Source organism: Anopheles stephensi, chromosome X (assembly GCF_013141755.1).
Source record: "Anopheles stephensi strain Indian chromosome X, UCI_ANSTEP_V1.0, whole genome shotgun sequence".
In the NCBI taxonomy this organism is placed as follows: Eukaryota; Metazoa; Arthropoda; class Insecta; order Diptera; family Culicidae; genus Anopheles; species Anopheles stephensi.
In genome coordinates, this window is record NC_050201.1 from 9,099,131 (window position 1) to 9,125,310 (window position 26,180).

At 47.8% G+C, this 26,180-nt stretch overlaps 2 protein-coding genes across 12 annotated transcripts; one reads left to right on the forward strand and one right to left on the reverse strand.

Moving 5' to 3' along the window:
• Positions 1 to 2,261: 2,261 nt before the first annotated feature.
• On the reverse strand, positions 2,262 to 10,033 carry LOC118517465 (amyloid-beta A4 precursor protein-binding family A member 2-like). Of its 3 annotated transcripts, none has more exons than XM_036063636.1 (13): positions 9,807 to 10,033; positions 8,839 to 9,511; positions 8,508 to 8,744; positions 8,290 to 8,448; positions 7,717 to 8,194; positions 7,419 to 7,590; positions 7,195 to 7,338; positions 7,069 to 7,105; positions 4,266 to 4,387; positions 3,834 to 3,839; positions 2,886 to 3,776; positions 2,670 to 2,810; positions 2,262 to 2,600 (listed from the first exon to the last, which is right to left on the reverse strand). In XM_036063636.1, the coding sequence occupies exons 2-13, from the start codon at positions 9,428 to 9,430 to the stop codon at positions 2,529 to 2,531; spliced, it is 3,051 nt and encodes a 1,016-aa protein (XP_035919529.1). In that variant the 5' UTR covers positions 9,431 to 9,511; positions 9,807 to 10,033; the 3' UTR covers positions 2,262 to 2,528. The 3 variants fall into 3 exon arrangements, with proteins under 3 accessions (XP_035919529.1, XP_035919527.1, XP_035919528.1); XM_036063634.1 differs by having other exon boundaries at positions 4,266 to 4,405; XM_036063635.1 differs by lacking the exon at positions 3,834 to 3,839 and having other exon boundaries at positions 4,266 to 4,405.
• A 564-nt stretch (positions 10,034 to 10,597) lies between these two features.
• On the forward strand, positions 10,598 to 25,001 carry LOC118517463. Of its 9 annotated transcripts, XM_036063625.1 has the most exons (10): positions 10,637 to 10,790; positions 10,984 to 11,557; positions 13,351 to 14,987; positions 15,142 to 17,334; positions 17,430 to 18,863; positions 20,411 to 20,532; positions 20,658 to 20,663; positions 20,763 to 21,632; positions 21,710 to 21,850; positions 21,932 to 25,001. In XM_036063625.1, the coding sequence occupies exons 2-10, from the start codon at positions 11,400 to 11,402 to the stop codon at positions 22,001 to 22,003; spliced, it is 6,633 nt and encodes a 2,210-aa protein (XP_035919518.1). In that variant the 5' UTR covers positions 10,637 to 10,790; positions 10,984 to 11,399; the 3' UTR covers positions 22,004 to 25,001. The 9 variants fall into 9 exon arrangements, 8 of the variants coding, with proteins under 8 accessions (XP_035919520.1, XP_035919518.1, XP_035919517.1 ...); XM_036063627.1 differs by lacking the exon at positions 10,984 to 11,557 and having other exon boundaries at positions 10,633 to 10,790; positions 12,826 to 14,987; XM_036063624.1 differs by having other exon boundaries at positions 10,637 to 11,557.
• The last annotated feature ends 1,179 nt before the right edge of the window (positions 25,002 to 26,180 follow it).

Sequence of the window (26,180 nt, forward strand, 5' to 3'; positions counted from 1 at the left end):
ATCTAGCATAGATGAAACACGAATGGCCATCCGTCGGCTCAAGAACAACAAGGCACTAGGCACCGACGGAATAGTAGCCGAGCTGATCAAAAACGGTGGTGCAGCACTCGAACAGGAAATGCATCACATTATTGCTGAGGTATGGGATAGCGAATCGATGCCTTGTGATTGGAATCTTGGCATCATCTATCCCATATACAAGAAGGGAGATAGGCTAGAGTGCAGCAATTACAGGGGTATTACGGTGTTGAATACCGCCTACAAGATCTTCTCCCTTATCTTACAAGATCGACTTGTCCCATTCGTTGAGGGGATAGTTGGAAAGTATCAGAGAGGATTCCGAAACGGATAATCAATCACTGATCAGCTCTTCAAGATGCGACAAATCTTGGATAAGATGGCGGAGCAGCAGGTCCACTCCTAGCATCTCCCCTCATTGATTTTAAAGCCAAATATGACAGCATAGTTAGGGTAAAACTGTATGAGCTCTGAGCAATGAGCTCTTTTGGAATCCCGACCAAGCTTACCAGGCTTGTAAGAATGTCGATGGCCAACATCATATGCCAGGTGGAAGGTGGATGGAAAACTCTCAGGGCCCTTTGCTACCACCAAGGGCTTGCGCCAGGGAGATGAGCTTGTCTGTCTCCTTTTCAACCTGGCGCTAGAGAGAGCAATCCTCGACTCGGAGGTGGAAACATCGGGGACCATCTTCTATAAGTCAATCCAGATCCTGGCATACGCTGATGACATAGACATCATTGGTTTGAAGCTCTCCTATGAAGCAGAAGCTTATCAAAGGATCGAGCGTGCGGCACTTAACCTCGGGTTGATGGCTAACAAACACTGATTTATGCAGGGGTGATGTACAGATAGGTGACCGCACCTTCGAAGTCGTCCAAAACATCATCTATCTGGGGTCAAAAGTCAGCACCGACAACAACATTGATGTTGAGTTACGCGCAAGGGTGCTGGCTGCCAACCGGTCGTGCTACAGCCTGAGGAAACTTCTCCACTCTAAACACCTGTCGCGACGGACGAAGCTGGAACTGTATATAGTCCCAGTATATCACATACGCCTCTGAGACATCCCCAGGCACCTTGTTTCGCTTAGCGCGCAGCATCGCCGTAAACACTCGAAAGCTCTCGACGCACTGCGACTGCCGTTTTCTTCGCTCTCGCACTTTTCCGGCTAATCAAAATCAGACATTTTCCGGAAGTTGGGCACTTTTGGGGTTTGGGCAAGCGCTCCTGGGCCAAGCGTTCCCAGTGCACACAATCGAGTCGCGTTTTGGTCGAAACCGGGTCGAAACGGCCTGTCACCCGTGTATGAAACACCCGGTGTGCGTCGTGAAATTTTCGGTTTTCTCTTCTTCCTAGGGCACTACAGCCTCGAGAGGCCTCGCCCTGCCATTTCTGGCTTTCTGAGACTTTATTTAACCCGGAGTAAAGTAGTCACCCCTTCGTACGGGGGAGGCGGTCTCTGGATGGGATTTGAGCCCCGGTTCTGCCGTGTGAAAACTGGCGTCTTTATAGCCTAGGGCACCAGACCGCCCCAGTATTTCAGTTCTTCAGTACTGCCTTTGCTCTTCCTTCGGTAGATCGGAGTTCTTGGCCTGCCACAAGTGATAACCATCTACTTCTCTTCATTCTTGACCTGCTCCTATGGGAGCACGTAAAAAAAAGACATGGTCGCCTGTTGTCCAATCCGTTTCCAGGAAACACGATCGATGGCTGCATCCGATCCCTCTCAGGACTGACTCCACTTGATCTAGCCAATGAGCTCGCTGTGCTGCTCCTCTACGCCTATTGCCGAACGGGATGCTGGAGGGCATGAATCCGGCATCCGCATCAAGTCCCCCAACCAGCGTATCCTTACGGCTTTCGAAATCGTCAGGATGTCTGCATCGCCAAACAGCTTCGTCATCGTCATGTTGGCTGTTGTAGTAATACTTCCACCTCTCGATCGTCCAACAGGATATCTCCCTCCGCATTGCGGCACATAGCGATCATGGGAGCGCTTCCCCAAGCGGTAATCGCAAAGTCCCTCGCCACATCGCCGCAGAGTGTTTTGGCGTAACTTGACCATCACCAGGAAATGGTCTGAGTCGACGTTTGCTCCTCTGTAGGTCCTTTCTCTGCTTCTTTGGCGCCTGCCTGCCTCGGCACTGCCATTTCTGGCTTTCTGTGACTTGATTGCACCCTGAGGCCTTGAGCGTTAACATCTCCGATCACTATGACCGGACAGAGGAAACAAACTCTCCTTTTTTTGGGCGTATGTGTGTGTGTGTCTATTTTTCTTTGTTTTGTTTATTTTAATGAACAAGAAGATTTAACAATGTTTTTTTTTTCCTTTCCGTTTTCCTTTATCGTTTGCTCCCATCTAAAGTAAGAATAGGGGTGCCATCAGCGCAATAAGTGGGGGAAACAGCGAAAAATTGATTCTAAACTCGTTTTGTCCTTTTGTGTATATCGCGATCGGAAACCCCATCCTTCTTCACCCAACCCGCCCCCCATTGATCGCATACACCTTAGATGTAGATGGGATTTTCCTGCCCGGTAAGCAACCGGAACATGGACGTCGGCATCGTTTTCATCAGTATCTGAAATGGGATGTGGGTGAGTGTAATGTGGGTGAGAGCAGAACCGTTCGCGACCGTGCCTGTTCGTACCTCACCGATCGATGTGGCGAGTAGGTTGACTATTTTTTCGTGTGGCACCGCAACGACACTTTGGTTATTGATTTCGATGATTCGATGACCGACACGAACACCGCCCCGTTCGGCAATTCCTCCCCGCAGCAGGCTGCAGATCTGTGAAAACGAAAGCAAATTAGCGTCGGCTATGTCGGTGAGGTAGAGTATTGGTGATGTCCAGGGCCCACTTACCACGCCGTTCTGTACGCTAAATCCTAGCTGGTACTTTGTGTTCGGTCGCTTGATCTTCACCTCCACCACAGGCGCACACGGGACGACGGTAAACTTCACCACGGTTTGGTTCTTCGTGTTCTTGATGTAACCCTGGCAGGTGGACAGCGGCAACCCGACCAGGCTCAGTCCATTGATGGCGATGATCTGATCGCCAATGTTTAGCTGCCCGCACCGGGCTGCCGCACCGGAAGACGCCAGGTTCGCAATCACCACGGTCGGTAGCATCGAGCCCCAGCCCGACTCCACGATCACCACGCCCAGTATTTCACCCTTCGCCTTCGGCACCACCACCTCCTTCTGCAGCTCCTTCTTGGCGAAGATTTCCAGCTCATCGCCGAAAATCTCCTGGCTGTTGAGCACCTCCTGATAGTCGAGCTCCTTCATAAAGCTGTGGTCCTCAATTCCGTTCGCCTTCAGGAACTCCATGTACGCGACCTGAAATGCTTGCCCGATGCTCTGCGCGATAAACTGTGCCTCCTCGCTTTCGAACACGTGACAGATCATCTTCGGCGTACGGTTTCCGGTACGCTTCTTCGGACTGGTGTTGTCGGTGGTAGTAGTGTTGGGCGGCCCGGTTCCCGTATCCTGCTGCGGCACATCGGTACCGGACGCATTATTACCGCCCGCATCATCCGTCGCACCGTCGGCCACCGGCGCACCAGGTCCGGTAGCGACAAAGCGTCGGCGGGCCATCAGCACCACCAGCTGCCCAATGTCGGCGATGTAGGAGATCGTCCGCAGTGCGTGATCCATCATAATCTCCTTCAGATCCGTGTTCAGCACCATGATTTTCTCTGTCGAAATAAACAAATCCACCTCCGTGCTTGGTTGTGACTCTCCTGCCGGTGCCTGGGGCAAATGGACAATCTCAGTTCAATGGTTTATTGCAGCACGACAATATCTTACCAAAGCCTAGCCCCCGGGTTTAGGTAGGTAAATTTTGTTTGTTTGTTTTTTTGTTTGTTTGTTTTTGGATTAGAGCACGCCATTTTGATAAAGCACCCGAAAAAAATGGAGTGGAAAGATAATAACATACGGTTGGCGGTTAGTATGTGGGAGTAAATCGGTACAGAGACGGTTAAGGAGGACAGAGATGCAAGAAAGGAACGGCTCCAAAAAGGGCACGGAGGAGCAAATCATGGGGAGGAAACGAAAAAAAAAAAACGGAGGAGCGAGAGGAGTTAGGAACATACACACACATAGCACAACAAACGAAACAATGATGAGATGGAAAATGAAGGGGGAATGCAGGGCAAAATAAAGGAGCCTAAATTTGTTTTTCCTTTCCCCGCATGGAGGAAGGCGAACGAAATGCATATGCCACACATTGATGCTCACTTTGATCCGGGAAACGGCTTCCTCCGCCTGCATCATACGCGTCGATTTGGTTGGTTGGCCTTCGCACACTAGCTGCGTGGAGCCTAGATAACGCGCCCGAAACAGAACACCCTCGATGAGTACTGCAGGATCCAGCAGTCCTGACGGGTGGAGGGGGAGAAAAAGGGAAATCCAACATCAATATTGCGTCTCGTGTAGCGTTGCATTCGAAAGGAACACAATCACGGCCATTGTTTTGGCTGGTGGAGTCTAATCGCCATGATTTTGTTCAATTCCTTCAGTGACACTTAATGGACTTATCACACTTACGGTAAGGAGGGACATGCGTAGGGCAAGCATGGGAGGAAAAGGATTGAGATTTATATTAATCTGTTTGTGCAGTGCCCAAAAGCTGTAAATGCAAATACGTCTCCAACCAGCACCGAACTGCGTTTCCAGAGTTCTTCTTTCTTGGCCTAACACGGCCTCTCAGGTGCCATGGGTGTCATTCTGGCTTACAGAGACTTCCTCTTGGATAGTTAAGTTCTCACTAAGGCGTAACGGGCCCAGATGGGATTTGAACCAAGTGAACCAAGTCTTGGCAACAATAACACCTATCGCGAACGAAATTAACCGTCAGTCGATAAATATATCGATCGATATAGCGACTATCATGGGCGGAATGGTATCGCAACGCAACAAATTTTGTTTGTTTATGAGCTATGTCAAAATGTAAACATATTTCCTAACTTGTTTTACATATATTTAAAAAAAACTCAAACCTTTTCAAGTAAATCTAACGATATTGAAAATTATATGTATCATGATTTTGCCGAGAATTTCAATGAATTTCGAATTTTGAGTAAATCTAAATAATCACCATGTTATAATATTGAACAAATTAAAATCATGATAACCTAATTAACGTAATGACCTACGGAACACTCAATCTCCTAATACCGGGCCACGCGCGAACCCGACATACGACACGCGGTCTGCGACTCCCTTCGGAAGGCTCTTCATCAAAGTTCAGTGTGCGCTTCTCCGGCAACTAGAGCCAGCAACCACCTGAGCTAGCCATACTGTAAACCACTGCCCGTCTTCAGGGTGTACACCTCCTAGCATCCTTCCACGTATCAATGCAATCTAAGTTCACTTATCAACTACACTTTCACATGGAAATTTGCTACGAACCCCCAAAATGTACATTCCACCACACATGTTTTCACTTACGCTTTATCTGGTAATGCAAGCGGATCTTGCTGTGTCCGCAAATGCCTTCGGTATGCTGCAAGAGATGTATGATGATCATCACCATCATCCGTGAAAAATGATGCATTCAACATTTTTAAATAAACTTTTCCCACTAGCAGTAACAAACTGGAGATTTGACAGCCAACTTGACAGATAGCGTAACTCCACGATCAGTATTTATATCGATCGTTATCTTTTTATCGACTCGTGAGAAGTCGATGCCAATTCGAGTAGATAAATTTGTTGGTCGATATAACCGAACCAGTGGTTTATTTTTATCGACTGGCTTCGCGATAGGTGTTAATGTGTTCGACACACATTCATTCATATGCTAGGTCGGATTCCGATCGTGATTCCGACCCGAAGTGCCCATCCCTAGTTTTGATTCAAAGCCTCCATAAGAAAGATCATCATGGCGATCTAAGTAAGTTTGAATCTAAGTCGCAATTTTTTAGAGTGAGTACTACCGAATCTCGGTGAAAGCGGTCCGTGCTGGGGGGTGACGATAATCCTAGATTATGTGAGCTGTATCATGGCTGTACTAGATTTAGACTGGAATTACAGCTCCATCGTATACATTTTTTTACGCATAGTTTTATAGAAAACCGAAAAAATTGAATTATTAAGGTGTTCTTATCTTATCCTATTACTTGACATGGCTAAACGAGTCAAATAGGCCCAAAAGTTGCATGAAATGAGAACATGACGAGATAGGGCAAAATGGTTTTAATTTAAACTCACAGTAAGTTGTGTACATAAATTATGTAAAGCATTTTCATTTGGCGGAGTTAAATGTAGTTATAGTTATTATAAAATTTTCTAAAAAAAATTAGATAAAATTATGAATAATTCACTATTTTTTTAAAAGTCAAATATCCTTCCTTCTTTGGACTAACGATCTCTTGGGTCATGCCTGTCATTTCTGGAAGTTGGATAGTCAATCCTCACTACGAGGGAACGGTCCGGATGGAATTTGAACCCCGGTCCTGCCGTATGAAGACTGGCGCCGTTGTCGCCTTACCACTGGGTCATCCCTTAAGTACATAAATTATTGTTATTAATGCTAAAAATTACTATTTTATCTAGTTTTTGTGTCTTTTAGCATGTTTATAAACTATGTAGTAAAAATATAATTAAAAAAATATTATTTTTTTACTTTCTAAAATGCTACAAACATGGATCAGCAATGATTAAAATTATAATTAAACTTATTCAAACTATTAAAAAAGTTAATAAAAACTGGTAAAATATCTAACGAATACTTTAACAAACTTTCATGACAACTTGAAATAACTTTTAATATTTTTTTACTTAATTAACGGTTAATTTAAATATTACTTTTATGTCCTAAATACTCATGCACACATTTCACCGTGAACTTTCACACAACTTGCATACAGTTGCGCCCCGTACCACTTGTGAGCCTATTCTACTCCTTAGCCATTGGCATTACATTTTCAAAATGGCAGACCGATGCCACCAATCGTTGGAATACTTGCCAACATTGCTCCTTTAACTCAAATGACTTAAACATGAACTACCTTCGATTGATCGACTGTGAACCACTTACCTTCTCTTGTTTTATGCCTTCCTTTGCTTTCAATTTCCTGAGCAACCGATGAGAGAGAGAGAATATAATGATCATTCCGATAAAATTTGCACAGCAGAGCTAGCTAGCGGTTTACGAAATGCTTACCGGTAAATTTTCTAACGTAATATCGCTAGGAACGTAAATCTCGCTGTCTGCCCTGATAGCGGTCTGGTAGCGTTTCAGCTTCGCTAGCGTGGCAGAAGAATTGGGTGATTTAGGTTTCGCAAAACCACCCATCTCTGTGGAGCTCTAGATTGATGCAAAAAACAAATGTTTAGTTTTGTTTTTCGATTTAGTAAAATTCGTTTCGTTGCTTGCGTCATACTCACACTATGTTCGTAATAGTTCTGCTCGCCAGCGTTCTGCTGATGGCCTAAGAGCCGATCCGTCTCCAGATCGGTGTCCGTCTCATCTTCCAGCTCTGGTGCGTTTGTGTGCCGTTCGGACGGGTTTGATGAGCTAGCGGCATTTTCCTGCTCCTCCGGAAGCCTATCCATAGTTCTTTGGGGGAGGTAAAAGCGTGTATAAGACGATTAGTACGATTGTAAATACCATAGCTCCAGAGCTATTTGACTTTCAGGGCCTCCTTATCAATGGTACAGACCGACTCGTACTGTAAGTAAATACCTTAGCACCCAGACCGGTGAATCGTCGCTGTACGGTGCGAAGCTTTCCCCATTTTGGTCCACCGCTTCCCGTCGCTCGTCCGCCGGTAGCGTTTTCGTGTTTTGCAACGTTGACTTGATATCGTTGAGCGCTTCCCGTATATCGTGCGCTAGACAATCGCGCCCATTTTGCACATGCACCGACCCATCGTACGCGCTGCCATGAGTGCTGTGGTGTTGCTGATGGTGGTGATAGTGTTGATCGGACCGCACCATATGCAACCCTAGCGAACCAAACGCCTCCTCACCTCGACCACCCGACCCGTTACCATCGCAACTGTTCGTGACCGTGTTGCCTTCCGAGTCGGATGCATGACCACTGGAGAGGCCATCCTCCAGTATCGGCATACTATTGCACATGTCCTCATACTCTACGCACGGTTCGTTGAGAATTTCTTTTGCATCGCTCTTAACACTAATGCCGCCACTTTTTGCTCTATCTAGATTAGACCAAATAAAAGTACAAAAGAAAAGAACGGTAATCAGTTTAACTAAAGAGAAGGAAAAAACAAATTACGAGCACAAAGCTGCTTACCAAAGCTTCTTGGTCGGTAGTCCGTTTCGGGCGACAGAACAAAACTGTGCGGTTTGATAATGCTGCTGGTGCTGCCGGCAGGGATAAGGTCCTCCTCTAAAGCTACCTGCTGTTTGCAGTTGAAATATTTGGTATCTATTTGAAAATTCATGTCGTTGCCTGGAGGCAGAAGAAATCGATTAGTAGGTGCCGCTCGCCAAACATTATCTACAACCTACCCGCCATCGTGTTGGTCTTATTGTAAAAGTTTCCCGCCTCGTTGCTCTTGCCGCCCAGCTCGATCAGTCGTGGCTGTCCGTCGTCGGATGCCATTGTTTCGACACGCTTTGGAAAACCGGGACGCGGGAAACTGTTGCTCCCGGGACGTATCGTACCGTCCGGTGTGGAATAGTTGTTGGAATAGATTGTGCCGAACCGCCGCGGTGATCCCTCGTACTCAGCAATCGTTAGACCTCCTACGGGTTATTGATACATAAAACAGCATGTAACCGGGGTTAACGAATGAAGCTAATGAAGTCGTACGGGAAGGAGTGTACTCCCTTCATCTACCTATGATGGTCTGTATCTTGTTTGAGCTGTCCGCCGTGTGCGTTTCTTTGCTTGGTGTGGTCCCTCCACCCATCAGGATGGACATTTCCGACCCGTGCACACCGCTGCCGCCCGACGCCCAGTTCGGTTCGATGTCGTCAAACACCACAATCTCACCGTCCGCGAGAATCGATTGTGTGGAGTAAACGTGCGAACCGGCGCTAGGCATCAGGACGATGTTGCTGGCCGCACTGACGGTTGAATGATGGCACTGCTGCATCAGGACCGGGCTGGACGCGGTCGTTGAATCACTGCTCCCGTTATGCCCTCCGCTACCGACCGGGCTCCGGCCCACCTGTATCTGGTGCCGCTGCTGGAACCGTATCTTCGGCTCGTGGTCCGCCGTTGCCGGTTCGGGTGAGTGTAGCACGGTGCTGACCGGGGTTGTGTTTTGATTTGTGCCCGATTCTCGACCATCCCAAAAGTGTAGCTCCGCGTCCTTCTCACCGTACAGGTCGTGCGTGTGCAAGTCGCGTCCACCGACCGGATGGCCTATCGGTTCACCGCCAATCGAACCGGACAGTGGATGTTTGCCATCGTTCGTGCAATACATTGTGGGATCGGGAGGGATGACTGGCTGGAAGCAATCGCTTACTTTGTTGTTTACTGCACACCGTTTACTGCATCGCTAATGCTAGGTGGAATATGAATAATGATTGTAACTGACCGCAAAACCATCGTCCCGCGTCGTAAACACTGCACACCACTGCTTATTGCATAATGTTTTAACTTTGATAGACAAAAAAAAACCATTAAACAACAAAGTGCCCAAGTTTGGTGTACAACACTTTTGGGCTCCCCCCGTTTTTCTCGCCTAGGCGGTTTAGAAAACTGGTGCAAAAGCTAACGTCTTCAAGTGGAAAGTAATTAGGTCGTGGTTGTGCAGTGACAGTGGCGGTGGACACGCGTGGAGAAAAATCGATTCGTACCAAAGTGTTTCCTTCCCGGGGCACCAGTAGCTCGATCCGCCACGGGACAATCTTGTAATTGCACTGTTTGCCTAACGCTTATTGTGCTACGCGCAAACACGATCGCACTGTTTTGTGGGAAACAGAAAGTGGGATTTTGCTTCTTTTTTTTCTCTCTTTCTGCTCTGTTGGTTCACCGTGAATGTGGACGAGCAATATTCTATTCACCCAGCATCCCCTACAATAAACAACGTAAACAGCTGTCAAAATGCACTGGCTTGAGCAAGAAAGTAGTTTGTATGGATTTTTTTAACCGGTCTCCCGTACAAACAATTCAAATTTCGGCTGTCAAACTCGATAGTCCGTTGGGGTGGTTTTTTTCTTTGTGGAAAAGCGCTGCAACGTAACATACGTTGTTTTTTGTAAGATTTTCCATTTATATTGCTCAAAAAAAATTCTCCAAGTGAAAACTTCTTCACAATGTGTTTGAAATAATGGATTGGCATTTAGCAGTGCGGCAAATCGAGTAACACGCTCGATGCTATTTTGTCTTCTCTCGAAACAAAAAAAGGACACATCATTCGATGGAAACGAAGCGAGTGACATTTTAAAACGCTTACGAATAGTACGAAAGTACGGAGTTCGCGTACTGGCTAGAAAAGCAAAATAATAAAAAAAGGGTTATCGCTCCGGTTACGCAAAGCGAGAGAGCGAGAAATTAAGTAAACGAGAGACAGAGAGCGAGAGAGAGAGAGAGAGAGAGAGACAAGGAGAGAGTGAGAAAGTGAGCAAAAAGGATCGATGCGCGATCCTGTGTGCGTGGAGTTGAATGGTGGTGAACACTTGTTCTGAATATTTAGGTGTGTGTGTGTGTGGTAAACAGAGGAAACCCGTACGTACCCAGGATCAATAGGAAATCGCAATTTCCCACTGCTCCGTGAAGAAGTGCAACAGTCGCAGGGAAGTCGTTCGAAAAGCGAAGTGTGTTCGATGTTCGGTTAAAATGTAAGATTGGCCTTTTTTCTTCCTCCTTTTTCTCGTGCTCCTCGTGGGTTTCTTTTTATTATTGAAGTGCGCTAATGGCTTGCAAACTGTTCCCCGTTTAAATTATTTTCTCATTTCGGTATCGTTTCGCTGCGTGTTTGTGTTTTTGTTTTGTCGCATTTGACTGGTTTGTGTGGTGTTTGTTCCGAGGCAGCTGCCTCCTGTGCTTTGGCGAATAATACTTTCGTTATGCAATTGCAAGACATAAGAATGAAAAAAAAAAACATATAGAGACACACAAATTCACTGCATGTCGCGCATCATCCAATATACATGCTGCTGCTGCTGCTGCTGCTGCTAATCGTACAGCGTAGGCTAGCTTTTGCGTTTAACCGCTGGTAGCAGAGCAACAACAAACCGAACTGATGCTTGTAGGGATTCCATTTTCGTTTTGTTTTTTTTTTGCTTGGTTCTATATCGTTCATTTCGTGCAAAAATTTCATTTTTCCATACGGGCAAAAGCGAGCACTCCATCCTACGTTAAAGTGGTCCGCACATACATCTATACTAGCAAACCGTAGTACCGCATACATAGCGCGACGGTGGTGGTGTATACGTACAACACACTGTATGCGCGTCCTCGCGTTCCTGGTGTGTGTGTGTGAGTTTGTGCCTGTGTACGTGCGTGTACGTGTGCGTTTTGTGCCAGTTGGTAAAATTTACGTACGCGAAAAACCATGGAATCTCCCAATCACCACGGGTTTTAATGACATGAACCTGAAACGGATGTGTGTGTATATATGTGTGAATGAGTTTACATTCGTGGACGGTTGCGTGTGTGTGTGTGTGGTGGAAAAAATAAAGTCCTTCGCGCGGTACCTTATGGCAGGAGTAGGAAGCAATCTACAGCAGCAGAGACAAACGTTGAAACCGGACACGGAACTGACACAAGAGGGTCAACGTTGAAGGGGGATTCCGGGGACACTTTCGAGCCTACTCTGCTGTAGAGTGCTAGAGTAAATTCAGCTAGAGCAGCTTGTATTTGCTTCATCTGTTGTGTATGTGTGCGTGTGTGAGTGTTTTAGTAGTTGCCGAGCTAGCTGCGCTATAAACTGCAACATTCAATTCATCCTCACTCATTGCTCCTGTACTGTGTCAAGGCTCTGACGGCATTACAGCATCCTATTTCCAGCCCGACCCAATACCATTGACGGTGCGTTGAGTCTACATTGAGTCATCAGCCTTCTCTTGGGTACGATTTTTGGTAGAAGAAGTACCTACCAGTAAACCCCGAACCATAACCTCAATCGTATTTGCGTTTATTGTACATACACAAACATATCGCAGACGCATACACACACACACACACACGCGCGCGCGTACTTACATAGACAGGACCTCAAGAGAGGACAGCTCGAAGGAACCAACAACAAACGAAAAAAGAAGAAGAAAACAAACGAGAGAGAGAAAGAGAGAGCACGCTCATCATACGAACCAGGCAGGACCTGTCTGCTCGATTTACCCTCTCTTTTATATTTTTCCGTGAGTCATCTCCCCCATACCTTCAGCAAATCATCACACGCTTGTGTGCAAAAAGATCAATTATCGATTTTTCTTGCTCGGCTACCGCCTGCCATCCTTCAGCTCACCACCTTCCCCCTTCCCATCCACATCCCCTATCCGTTGCTCGCCCGTCCCCCGCTCTCTACGCCACAAGTTTTTCTTTTAGTGTACTATCTGCTGCTCACCAAACACGGTTCGTTCGTTCACCGCCGCCTGCCTCACATTACATTGCAACCTCTGTTTTGCGGCTACTACTCATTGCGCTATTGTGTTCAGACAGCAGCAGCAGCAGCAGCAGTACACTCCTATAGCCCTCCGGGGAGCAAAAAAAAAAAAACAAAAACCCTTTGCTGCGGGGACGACAAACCCCTCCTCCCCATCCCTTTTTCCCAACCCCCATTGCAAACCCCCCGCTAGGCTAGGGCCCAAAACCGTGTGTCCGAAAAGGCAATCTAGTTATTAAAAGTGCGTTTTTAACATTGTTACATTTCAGTACCTTCCAACATTCCAAACCCACACACTCTTCCGCCGCATCGTGCGCCACCTTTTGACGGGTCTTGCGAAAACACAAAAAGTCGAAACACACCGCCATCCAGCGGCCCAGTTCCGTAGTTCCCAGTGGTGAATGTTCGGTTTCTTTCGTTTTCGGTCGTTTTTAAGTTCATCTACATACATACATACAAATCCCAATCCCCAAAAACCCAACCCACCAACCACCCCTCACCCTCCCATCCCCTCGTGACCCCTCGTGGCCCTTTAATCCTTTAACGGCCCTTTGCCCCGTTGTTGTGCTGCTGGTGCCAAGCGGGCGACCAAGCGGAACCACTCGTGTGCGGGAAACGCTAGCGAAAACGAACACCTGCAATACGCTGCCCCGTTTCGATACATAGTGCCCCCGGGGCTCTATAAGTATGGTTAGTTCGACCGTTGCTTTCGATAAAAAGTCATCCTCGACACCAGTAGAGAGCACCACAGTCGACCAAAATGATAGCAGTCCTATTTCCTCCATGCCTTTCAGCAGCAGCGTCAGCAGCGCCTGTAACGATACGGCAGGTGTGCTGACACACGAGCATAGTAGTGGTGGTGGTGGTGGTGGTGGTGGTGGTGGCACGTCCTCGCACGATGTGTCCTCGGCGTTAAGTTTTAGTGAGCAGAAAATTTCGTTACTGTTTCCCAAATGCAAACCGCGCAGTGAATATCACTATGTCATGAACAACAGCACCGCGAACAGCAACAGCAGCAGCACCGCCAGCAACAACAGCAGTGCTTGTGCGAACGGTAACGGTAGCAAAAACAGTAGTAACAATAATTGCCTAATGGACGTCGGCAGCATGTCGCTCGGTTCGACCCACTCGCTGGCGACGTATGTGACGCGTACGAGCCCGCCGACGGTTGCCGCCCAGGCCACCAATGCACCGGCGGCTGGCACCAAGGTCTACCTGGATATGAACCTGTACGGGAATAATAATAGTAGTGGTGGCGGAGGTAACACCGGTGGCACCGCCAATCACGGTACGGAGTTTGAGTATAGCGCCGAGAAGGAATTGGTCGTCGGCAAGGGATTGCAGATGAGTGCGTGCGGCATGAACAACAATATGGGTGGCGGTGGTAACAGCAGTACGGGCGGTAATAATAACCATTACACCAGCAACCATCCATCCGCCGGTGGAGGAGGAGGAGGAGGAGGAGGATCCGGAAGCGGTGTGGTTGGTGGTGGTGGTGGTGGAACAGCTGGAGGACCAGGCATCGGGCTGAAGAGCGATCTGTACGGTGCCGGGAGTGTAAAGCATTCGTCCAATCAATCCGCTAGCAAGAATCTCTCGTCCACGGATGGGTACAGCTTCTACTACAACAATCAACCACCGTCGCTGACCTGTTCGCCAACCGAAAATCAATCTACTATCAGCGCCGCAACACTAGGCAACAGTGATGGGGGAGGCACCGGCAGTACCACCGCAGGTTTGCTGCTGTCCGATGACGATGACACGGCCGACCGTACCAAGAAGAGCGACCTCGCCGGCACGGCTAGATGGATGGAGCGCAACTACTGCCACCTGTCCGTCTCCCACTATCCGAGCGTGGCCAAGTCGAAGGGTAGTGGAGCCGGTGGCGGTGGTGCTATGCAGCCACCGAAGCGGGGTGGCGTACCGTCTTCCGCCTACAAGCCGGTCAACTGCTACAATATGGTGCTGCAGTCACCGCTCGAGGATGAAAGTGACATGGAGGACAAGCTGAAGTACTTCAACTACCAGCATGAGATGCAAACGTACAACAGCACGCGCAAGGACAAGCTGACCGGGTACGGGGACATGCACTGTGCGGCCGGTAGCGAGGGGGGCGACGAAATCGTCGTGCTTAGCAGCAACACGAAGGAGCACGGCAACTCGCTGTCGGTTACACAACCGAAGCCGGACACGCTGGCGGACGAGCCGGGACCGGGCCGGAAAGGTGTGCTGCACCTGGGTCAGAAATTGGAGCACGTGCCGCACGTTGGGCTGAGCGTCGCTAGCCCTAGCGTGGAGAACGAGCAGTTGCTGAGCTCGGTGGATTTTGCGGATAAAATGATATCACACTACCCAGTCAAACCGATCGGGATGGATGATGGGGGGCAGGATATGGGCGAGAGTAACGTCAGCACTGGATCCAACATTATCGGTGAGTACACTGGTTTGCGTTTTCTTCTTTCTTGTGGAATCTCATTTTAAGTTTACTTGCTATTGTGCAATGGCAATGTGTTGATTGAAGTTGTTGGTGAATATATCTAATTGTTGCCCATTCCTGTTATGTCATTACGCTGCGGGATGTTCAGAGTACGATGGTTCGCCGAGAAGGTTCGGGTTGAATTTGTGCGACGAAAGCGACTGCTACTTAGCGTCGAGTGTGAAAATAAATCTAACGTCACCATCACTGTTAACGCTACCTCGTCCTGGATTTCCCCAGCGTGTCCTGTCGACACCGACGGCGGCAACCGGCAATAATGGCAATAGCATGCCCCAAACGTCCACCGGCCATGCCAGCTGCTCGCCCTCCCTGTTGGACCAGGTAAATTCCACCCTGAGCAAGACGCTGCTGCTAGATTCCAAAAATTCCCGATCCCAGCACACGGACACGGACGGTACGGCGAATAGTTACGGTGGTGGCGACCTGCAGTCCAAGGGCGCAGGGAGTAGAGGGAAGGAGCAGGACCATCACGTGTACGACCTGTTGCCGTGTGACATTAAAACTGCCGGCGGCAAACCAGCACCGTCGGCGTCTGAGCTGGGCAGCAAACCGTTGGAGAAAATCCAACTGAACGCGCAAACCACATCGGAGGACGAGCTGACGATGGGTACGTCCAGCTTTCCGCCCATCGCCAACTCTTCGACGTTCGACTATTTGTACGAGTTTTCGGAAACGCGCAAGGTGCTGGAGGAGTTCTTCAAGTGTCCGTCGACGGAGGACGTGGAAAAGTTTAGCGACTACAATGACAGTGCGGACGAGGATGTGGAAAGCCTGGACGTGCACTACGACTATCCGGTCGATTTGGAGCGCTCGAAAACGATCGAAACGACGTACATTGGGAATGGGTCGGGCAAGCAGGAAACCATTGCACACTCGCCCAAATCGCCGGTGCTCAGCGATGGGCCCACGCCGGAGGAAGAGGACGACGATACGGCTGACGTCGAGGATGAGGAGGATGAGGAGGAGGAGGAGGAGGAGGACGAGAACGAAAAGGAGAACGGGTTGGCGAAGTACAATTACAAGCTGAAGAGTAAAGCCCGAATAAACGAGTACTGTGGGCTAAGGAAGAAGAAATCCGATACGCATCTGAAAGGGCACAATGTGACGGGCGGAGTAGCCGTGGTGGAGGGGACGGACAGATACGGCAACACGGAGTATGATCGACGTGAGGAAGATGGTGTACGGTTGTCACTGAAATCCACGCTACAGTCGGCAAGCGAGGCACGCGACTACGCAATGTACGTACAGAGCAGCCTGCTCAAGCCCTACCCAGAGCAACAGCAGCAGGTCGACGCACATACCGGTAGTCAGGGTCAGTCGGCAAACCAGCACGCTAACAGCGTAAATGAGTTGCGCTTCAACACCTACATCAATGGGGCGAGCCGTACGAGCAGTTACGATGCGATCAACGATTCCAACTACGACGGACACCCGATCATTTCGAACGGCAGTGACAAGGATCCGCTGCACTACTCGCTGAACGGTGATGGTGGTGGGGAGGGGCGCAAAGCGTTTACGCGCAAGTACAGCAAAAACTTCAATTACTCGCCCGACACGACCGACTACGATTCGAACTGTGGCGATTACGATAGCGAAATTTCGCCCCAGTACGGCAGCGACTTTGGGCTCATCTCCGGCAACGGTGCTACGATGTGCGACGATCTGAACAATGGCGTCATTAGTGCCACCTCCGGCGCACCAACCGGAGCCGGCGACACGCTCAACTGTCTGTTTGCAAACAATGCGAACAACTACACACGCTACTACGCCGCCATGCCGGTACTGGAGGATGGTCTGTCGAGTGGTCACGTGTCCGACTCGGAGAACAATCTGAACGCGAACACGATGACGGGTTTACTGCCGCCGGATCTCGTAACCGGGAGCGTAAAGCAGCTGTCGGCCAATGGCAATAATGCTGGCGGCGGTGGTTTAATGCAATCCGGCGGCGGCAGTACGTACGGTCTGCTAGGAGCCCAGTCGCCCTCGGTTACGGCAAAGCAATCGATATCATCGTCACCGATAGTGTCAAAGGATATGAAAGGCGCACAAGGACCACCGCATGTACAGCAGCAGTCACAGCAACAGCAGCAGCAGCAGCAGCAGCAGCAGCAGCAACAGCAACAGCAACAGCAGCAGCAGCAGAACCAAAGCACTAATGTCGAGGGCTACTTCGTAAACAACACCTTCCGCATGGGAAATCTGAAGCTAAACTCTAGTATGCTACATAACGCAAGCATATTTAAGAATCGCGATCCAGAGCTGGAATCTCTTTATACTATAAGTAAGTACTTAGAGGTCCGAGCTTAAATGCCTCTAGATGAAATACCGTGTTTTTATGTCCCTCTCTCTCTCTCTCTCTCTTCATGATATTCTCAGATACTATACAATCGACTCCACCACCTCCGGCGCCAGCACCGCATAGGAAGTCTTCGATTGATTGTGATAACCTGTCCATGTTGCAACAGCAGCAGCAGCAGCAACCACAACAAGCAGTACCGCAAAAGCAACACCAGCAGCTACAACACCTACAACAGCTGCAACAACAGCAGCAGCAGCAGCAACAATCGCAACAGCAAGCGCAACCACAGCAATCACAGCAGCAGCAGTTCAACCATCCACAGACATCTGCCGCCGACGTGCAGTCAACATTGAAGGACATTAGACTTTGCCTGCAGAAAACGAAGAACTTAAACTTAGCTAGTGGCAACCAATCTAGGAAACCGTTCGAGAAAGGCAACAGCTGCGCGAGCGAATTTTCCGAACCGCTAGGCACCGGTGGTGCGGTCAGTGGCGGTGGCACTGGTAGCGGTGGTGTCAGTACCGGTCCCAGCCTCTCCCCAATATGGATACCGCGTACACGAGCCAGCGAGGAGTTTGGCAGCAAACCACCGATCGCCAACGGTGGCACAACGCTCCAGACGTCGGTCGGCGGTAGTGGACCCACCATGCTTTCCAATGGACTGCAGTCCGTGCCGGGCAACTCCTGCAAGCCCGTCTCGTCCTCCCCGTCCTCCCTACACACCGCCCTGCAAGCGTGTACCGCCAAGCCAAGCACCACGCCGGGCGAGTTTGCCGAGGAGACGGATGTGCTGATCGTGCCGGGTGTGCAAACGCCCAAAACGATGACACTCGTCGACGAGGATGAAGATCCGGACACGGATCTGGAAACCGACCGTCTGCTCGGGCACCAGCGGCTGGACGATCAAGGGTTTTACGACGAGAGCAACAGCAAGCACTGGAGCAACGATCGCAAAACGGGCGCCGCGCGACTGCTTACCCTCGGTAAGGTATCACCGAAGCAGCAGCAAAGTGTGGCACCATCGGCAAACACCGTCGGTGCGCCGGCCCCGGTGGGTACTGTTGCCGGCTCCGGACCGAACGGCAAACCGGCCAGCCAGGGTGGATCGGTTGGGGCACGCGGCAACCAACCGAACGGCGCCAGCGGTCCCAACAGCTTCCTGCCATCAGCCGGTACCGGCGTTACGAGCGCCAATTCTAGCATCGCACTGCCGGAGCTTGGTGCGTCCGCTACCACCATCCCAACGTCGGTGGCAGTCGGAAGTGCTGTGAATGGTGGCCCGACCTCCACCGTATGCCACAAAAGCACGAAATCGAGTGGCAACTTGATTAACTTTAACGGTCCGAACGAACCGCAGACGCAGCTAACATCGCCGAATCCCAGCCCGCAGCATTCGCTGAGCGAGGGCAACCTGTTGGACAAGTCGAATGATTCGGCCAGCCCGACCGGATCGGCCAAATCGAAATCACTGCTGAACAATGACAGCAAACGGAAATCCAAGAACAAGGAAGGTAGGTAGAAGCTATGGCGCAGGAGTACGATAGGCTCACAAGTTGCAAAAGGAATTTGTAATAAGTTTTAGCATTTTTTTTTACTCAATTAGAGGTTAGTTTAAATGTTACCTTTGTTAGTTCGATAACGAACCGTTGTTGAACCGACCACGCGAAGGAGTGATCGTTTCGGGAAATCTCCGCGCAGATTCCTGGCCTTGTCAGAGTTGCTTGAATTAGGCGGCTAACCTTTTTTCCTGGATAACCAAGAGAAGTTTTTAGCGGCGGACTCCCACTACACTAACTCGGCGTGGACAACGGGAATGCCGTAGCTCGATCAGACGATTAACCTTTTTTCCTGGAAAACCAGGAGAAGTATCTGACCGTGGTTCTTGCTTGGCTTAATTTCGCCTAATTCTTCCGACGGAGTGGGGAGACACCAAAGTGCGTAACCAATTTCCGGAGGGAAGGCAAAGGTGAAACTTTCCCGATTCTGTACTGATACCCAAACAATGAAACACAAGCTTCTTCGTTGAGGTCTGGATTACAAGTCGATTTTATTCTCAAAAAATCCTGTCTTAATACTAAAATTCTGTGGGAAAAAGAACATGATACAGCATTACATCGATCTCCCTTATCCTAACTCGGTATTCTGATGCGTTTGACCCCTGCCAGGCGTCGGCTAGTGTAGAAGGTCTGTAATGTTACAATATCTGGCAATTGTTACCCTATCGTTTTATGACCACGGGTAATGCATCGTGCATCTGTGGTTCAAATGCGTATGCCTATTTTCCTATTGCCTATTGCCTGCGCGTCGTTTATTCTATTCGTCAAATTGGTCTTTCCTTCACTTCCCTACGACCGTGCCTTGATCTTTACGTTGGTCATTTTTTCATGAAACTAATCGCGCAATGACAATGTATGCCTTGTTCTAGTGTTTACCTCTTTCAGCCCATGCTCTTCACTTTCATTTTTATTACACGGCTTGAGTCTATGATTTCCATATGCCTGGATATTGTCCCCTTTTTTAGATATTTTATGACAAACCCTGACATGTTACCATAATTTCGTCTTTCTCGCGGTATGAGGCCTCTCTGTGACTTAAGGTTGTTTTCCTAAGACAATATTTGCCGATGAGAATTTATCCTAAACAAAGATATTTAGTTATATAAAGTTTCTCATCTAACTCTTGCATGCCTGTCAGTTTAGCTCAATTTTATTTTGTCGCGTTCGCAACAACCTTTATGTCCTAAACACTTATGCACGCATTTCACCGTGCTTGCGCCCCGTACCACTTGTGAGCCTATTCTACTCCCTAGCCTTAAGTAAAGAAATAGAATCCATAAAACGAAACAGTAACAGTTTAGCTAAATAAGATGGGAACTAAACTTTGGTAATTTTTTTTCTGTAACATTATGCTTACACACTCTCTAACGGATCGTTATTTGTAAGTATACGAATGTCTGAATTATGTAGCTATTTTTTTAGTAAAATTTAGTAAATTGGTCGACGTCTTACTTCATTTCTAATGTGCTTTGGGCATTGGTTCTATTCCAGCGTACATACAGTTCTTATTGAAGGTGTTCTATTTCGGGCACGTTACTTAGGCTCCACGCAGCTAGTGTGCGAAGGACAACCTACGAAATCGACACGCATGCTTCAGGCAGAAGAAGCCGTTTCTAGAATAAAGGTATGGGTTTGCTTTCACTTAGCTGTGTAGTATTGCGAGCATCAATATTGGACTAACACTGCCTGCTTTTCTCTATTTCTTTCTTCCGACCTCCTAATGCTGTTTTCCACTACTGCTACTATCAGGCTTTGGTAAGTTAAATTACACACACAGCACTTTGCTATGAAGATAACTGACAGTTTCCCTTTTCCCTCTCTCTCTCTCTCTGTTTGTTTTCCTTAAATCTAAAGTCTCCCGATGGTGAGGTTCAACCGAGCACGGAGGTGGATCTCTTCATATCCACCGAAAAGATAATGGTACTAAACACGGATTTGAAGGAGATCATGATGGACCACGCACTGCGCACGATCTCCTACATTGCCGACATTGGCGATCTGGTGGTGCTGATGGCACGGCGCCGTTTCGTACCGCAGGACGTTGACTCGACGGACTCGTCCGGTGGTGGGGGTGGGGGCGTTGGCAACGGTGCCGGTGCCCACCCGGCCAGTCACGCGGCCGGCAGCACACCGTCCCAGAAGCTTGCCGCCGGGCCTAAGGGCAACCGTACGCCGAAGATGATCTGTCACGTGTTCGAGAGCGAGGAGGCACAGTTTATCGCGCAAAGCATCGGGCAAGCATTTCAGGTCGCGTACATGGAGTTCCTGAAGGCGAACGGAATTGAGGACCACAGCTTTATGAAGGAGATGGACTACCAGGAGGTGCTCAACAGCCAGGAGATCTTCGGCGATGAGCTGGAAATCTTCGCCAAGAAGGAGCTGCAGAAGGAGGTGGTGGTGCCGAAGGCGAAGGGTGAAATACTGGGCGTGGTGATCGTGGAGTCGGGCTGGGGCTCGATGCTACCGACCGTGGTGATTGCGAACCTGGCGTCTTCCGGTGCGGCAGCCCGGTGCGGGCAGCTAAACATTGGCGATCAGATCATCGCCATCAACGGACTGAGCCTGGTCGGGTTGCCGCTGTCCACCTGCCAGGGTTACATCAAGAACACGAAGAACCAAACCGTGGTGAAGTTTACCGTCGTCCCGTGTGCGCCTGTGGTGGAGGTGAAGATCAAACGACCGAACACAAAGTACCAGCTAGGATTTAGCGTACAGAACGGCGTGGTAAGTGGGCCCTTGGACATCACCAATACTCTAACCTCACCGACATAGCCGACGCTAATTTGCTTTCGTTTTCACAGATCTGCAGCCTGCTGCGGGGAGGAATTGCCGAACGGGGCGGTGTTCGTGTCGGTCATCGAATCATCGAAATCAATAACCAAAGTGTCGTTGCGGTGCCACACGAAAAGATTGTCAATCTGCTAGCAACTTCGGTTGGCGAGGTAAGGAACGACCGGCAAATGGTAGCCCCGGCTACCAAGCTCATCCTAACGCGCGTGTTTTCCTCCTTTTTTTTCTTGTAGATACTGATGAAAACCATGCCCACTTCAATGTTCCGACTGCTTACCGGACAGGAGAATCCTATCTACATATAAACTTGTCGTGTCTTTTTTTTTTCTCCACCAAGCTAGGATCATCGAACCAGGAGCCTTCGCTTGTAGTAACTAGATATTATGCTTCAACACACACCCACTCGCTCACACACACACGTACACATTCGACTCTACGTAATTTCGTTGGGTTTTTTTTCTCCATTTTTTGTTTGTGTGTGGTAAGGTATGCATATACAAAATACGATTACACATATGTGTGTGTGTATATTTCTAGCAGCATCTCGTTTTGGGAATTGATTCATACCTTTTGGCCTTGCAAACGGACATTATTATCGTTATGAATATGAATATAATATACACGTACACATAAACCACTCAAACACTCAAATAAAAGGAATCAACACGCGGGCTGATCAACACGCGCTATGGGTAGTGGTGCAAGTGAAGAAGTGTTATGCCAAGGGCCTCTCAATACAACAGCATGCAAACATTAACCATTAAGCAACCCTCGCGACGCTACATGTAAATCGTTTCGGTTTACCCATTTAATACGAAGCGTATAATAATACAGCTTTTGCATTGCTGCTGCGCAGTGGTTTCGTCACACACATACACACAAGAGAAAGCGAACGAGCGAGCGATGTACTGAGTCAAAAAACAAAATGCACAATATATATGTAAAACATTGAAGACGAAAAGCAGAACGATCTTACATTTCGAAACATTTCACTTCCTAATAGCGCGAAGAGAAGCAAAACGAAATGGAAGCTCCAAACACAAACAGCAATGGGCAAGAAAGAGACGGCGAAAACATCCGGTACCATGATAGGCAGCGGGGTACGAAAAACCAAAGATACCATTTAATGTAATTACCTTTTCATAAAAAAGGGAGAGGGGAGGGGGGGGTGTGTGAGGCAAGAAATGAAACAGGCGTTCGGTGTAGTGAAAAGCAAAACAAACCCCCTCTTCCCTCTCCCCCCTCCCCAAAAAAAAAGCAACAGAGGAGAGCAAAAAAAAACAAGAAGGGAAACAGAATCTCAGAAACTGATATATTTTTTGAAATCATTTAACAAAATCAAGCTAAAGTAAAAGAAAAAAAGCGCAGCAAAAGGTAAAGGGGTAAAAGGGGAATGGAAAACGAGCAGGAAGAAATGCAAGAAAGCAGAAAGAAAGCTAGCAGCAAGCAACCTACACATTACATATACATAAGGGCAAACATAAAATGGAAGAAGTGGAGAGATTGGTGGGGTGGTCGCGAAAATGTTTGAGGAACTGAAACGAAAAGTTAGATTCTTCGATCCATTAAGGATATATGTATTGTTTTCTTCTTGTTTTCTTACCTCTTCTATTTTCCATTGTGTCCGTTGGGACGTTAGAGAGAGAGCAGATGAAGGGATGAAGTCAGGAAAAGTCGGTCCTTAGTCCCTTAGAAGGTCCCTATGAAAATGAAAATAAGCAAAAACACACACACACACACACATTTAAGATATCAATCGTACACATTTTCCCAATGCTGCCAGTGCTGCTTCATCCCTTGCCGCTTGAACCAGCGGGGGAGGGGTGTAGGAGGAGGGTGAAAGAAGCGTACTGCCCCCTGCTCGTAAGTATTCCGGCTGCTGCTGCTGCTGCTGCTGTTGCGCTATAATTAAACTCAAATATCTGCTGTCCACAAAATTGTGTAAAGGATGCGCGCGTGTCTGAGTGTGAGTGTTTGTATCGCGATTAGTTGTGTCCGGCAATCGGATCGGTATGTAATTGTTGCAGTAAAAGTATGCACCAGTCGGGTGCGGTTTAGATAGGCAGCACGCAGGAAAAGCTGCTAAACACAGGGAAAGGGGGAAGGTTTTGTGAGCGGTAGTAGAGGGAGGCGGAGGGAGAGACGTTAAGAAAACAGAACACCGTCCTAAAGCAAAACACGCAACTTTCAATGCTCAGCAAAACATTTAATCAACAAAAAAAAGAAGCGAAACAAAATCGGGTAGTACAAGGGCAATAGCGATGGAAGATTTGCAGCGGGCCGTTCCACTACTACTACTACTGCTACTACCACTACTTGCAACGGTTAATCGGTGTTTTTTCGGTTCGCCATTTTTTGTCCGGCCTTTTTCCTTTGGCATTCGTACCCCAGGGGAAGGGGCACGGTGATGCGGCAAGGGCAGGATTGGAGGAAAATAAGGGTGGGAGGGGGAAACTCAATTTTGAAGGGAGTTTAAGTATTGGCCGTGCATCACAACAGTATTTGCTTTTTGATTTTAGACTGATGAATTTTTGCCCTCATGTTTTTTTTTTAGATATATAACTTTTTTCTGCCTTCCTAATATACTTAGAGAAAGAAACAAAAAAATCACGCGTGTTTTTTATTTTTATTTTTAACTAATTACGTTTAATGTATGGTAACGAGAGCTACCATAGTTCGTTGGAAGCTGTCAAATCGCCTAACACACACATACAAAAGCAGAATTGCTTCTGCAGGAACGGGGACGCAAACGGACAGCCATCGCATTATTTCGCAATCAAACCTTCTCGACTCGACTATTTAACGGAAACAATGGTTTATACATTACTATCCACAATATTAACTGCTGCAATTTGTAAAGTAATGAAGAAGCAAAACAAAACAAAAAACAGGAAGAACACATCCAAAAGCAACACAATGCGACAATGTGATGTCTTACGAGTGGAAGTGAAAGCAACAAAGCAACAATGAGTAAATATTAGATAAATGTAAAGAACAAAAAGAGAAAACCACACACATACATATAGCAAACCTACACGTGCGCGCAAAAGAGAAAACAAAAGTAAAAACATTGAATAAAAAAAGCAAACACAACTATCGCCAGCAAAAGAAGAAAAATGCAAGGACAAAAAGCAAGCCATGAAAGAAGAACAGCAAACAAACAAACAAACAAGCATGCAGCAAAAACCACACACAGTAAGAGACAAACAAAGTAAACAGCTAATCAAATCAATTAAACAATGTAATAACTTAACTGTCATCTTGTGTAACGTAAAAATACGGCGTTTGATAGCTACTAAAAAACAAACAAAAACAAAATACAAAACAAAACCGATGCGTATTTATCATTAAATAAAAAAAATACTGTATATTAGCATGGGCTGGAAAATAAATATACATATATAAATAAATGCACAGCTTTGTGATGTGTATTCTTGTGCGTGTTGGCTATGTTCGGTGCAGGCATGGCAAGAGCGCTACTGTCTCTCGGAACGCGGAAAGGTCTCGTTTTATGTAAAGCTGCTTGGATGACTAGGTAGATTTGACCATTTGAAGGACAGTTGAGTCAGTTTGGGTCCCGTTTGCTTGAAAATGTCTCTTGGTTGATAAGATTCCTTTGTCGATTGGAGAGGTCCATTGGACAAAGATCTATTGGCAGGCTTGGCTCCTGGATATGAACCTTTTTCCGATAAGATCTCGTGCTAGACGAGATGATGAGACATAGTCTCCTAGTAACTTTGAGTCAGGACTAGGATTCTTGGAAGAAGAGTTCCATCAACAGTCATAGAACCTGGAATGACAAGGTCTGTCAGATGATGAGATTCCTTTGCCACCAAAGACAAGCACGATTTTAGAAGTCCCTTGGGCTAGGGTGTCTTGGCAGACTTGGCTCCTGGATACGAAAGTCTCTTTGGTACATGGAACTCGTTTGCCGATAAGATCTCGATCTCGAGATGATGAGACATAGCCTCATAGTAGCTTTGACTCAGGACTACGATTCTTGGAAGAAGAGTTCCATCAACAGTCATAGAACCTGGTTCTATTCCCTGGAATGACAAGGTCTGTCAGATGATGAGATTCCTTTGCCGATAAGATCTCGTGGTAGACGAGATGATTAGACGTAGTCTCTTAGTAAATTTGACCCAGCACTACGATTCTTGGAAGTGGAGTTCTAACAAAAGGCCTAGGCCCTTGGATGACAAGGTCTCTTAGTTGATGAGATTCCTTTGCCGCCAAGGTCTCTTCGTAAATGAGTTACCTTGGATGGCTAGGTCTTTTAGTTGAAGAGATTCCCTTGCCGACAAGCTCAATTGGAGAGGTCCCTTGGACTAGGGTGTCTTGGCAGACTTGGCTCCTGGATACGAAAGTCTCTTTGTTACATGAAACTCGTTTGCCGATAAGATCTCGTGTTAGACGAGATGATTAGACGTAGTCTCTTAGTAACTTTGACCCAGGACTACGATTCGTGGAAGTGGAGTTCTA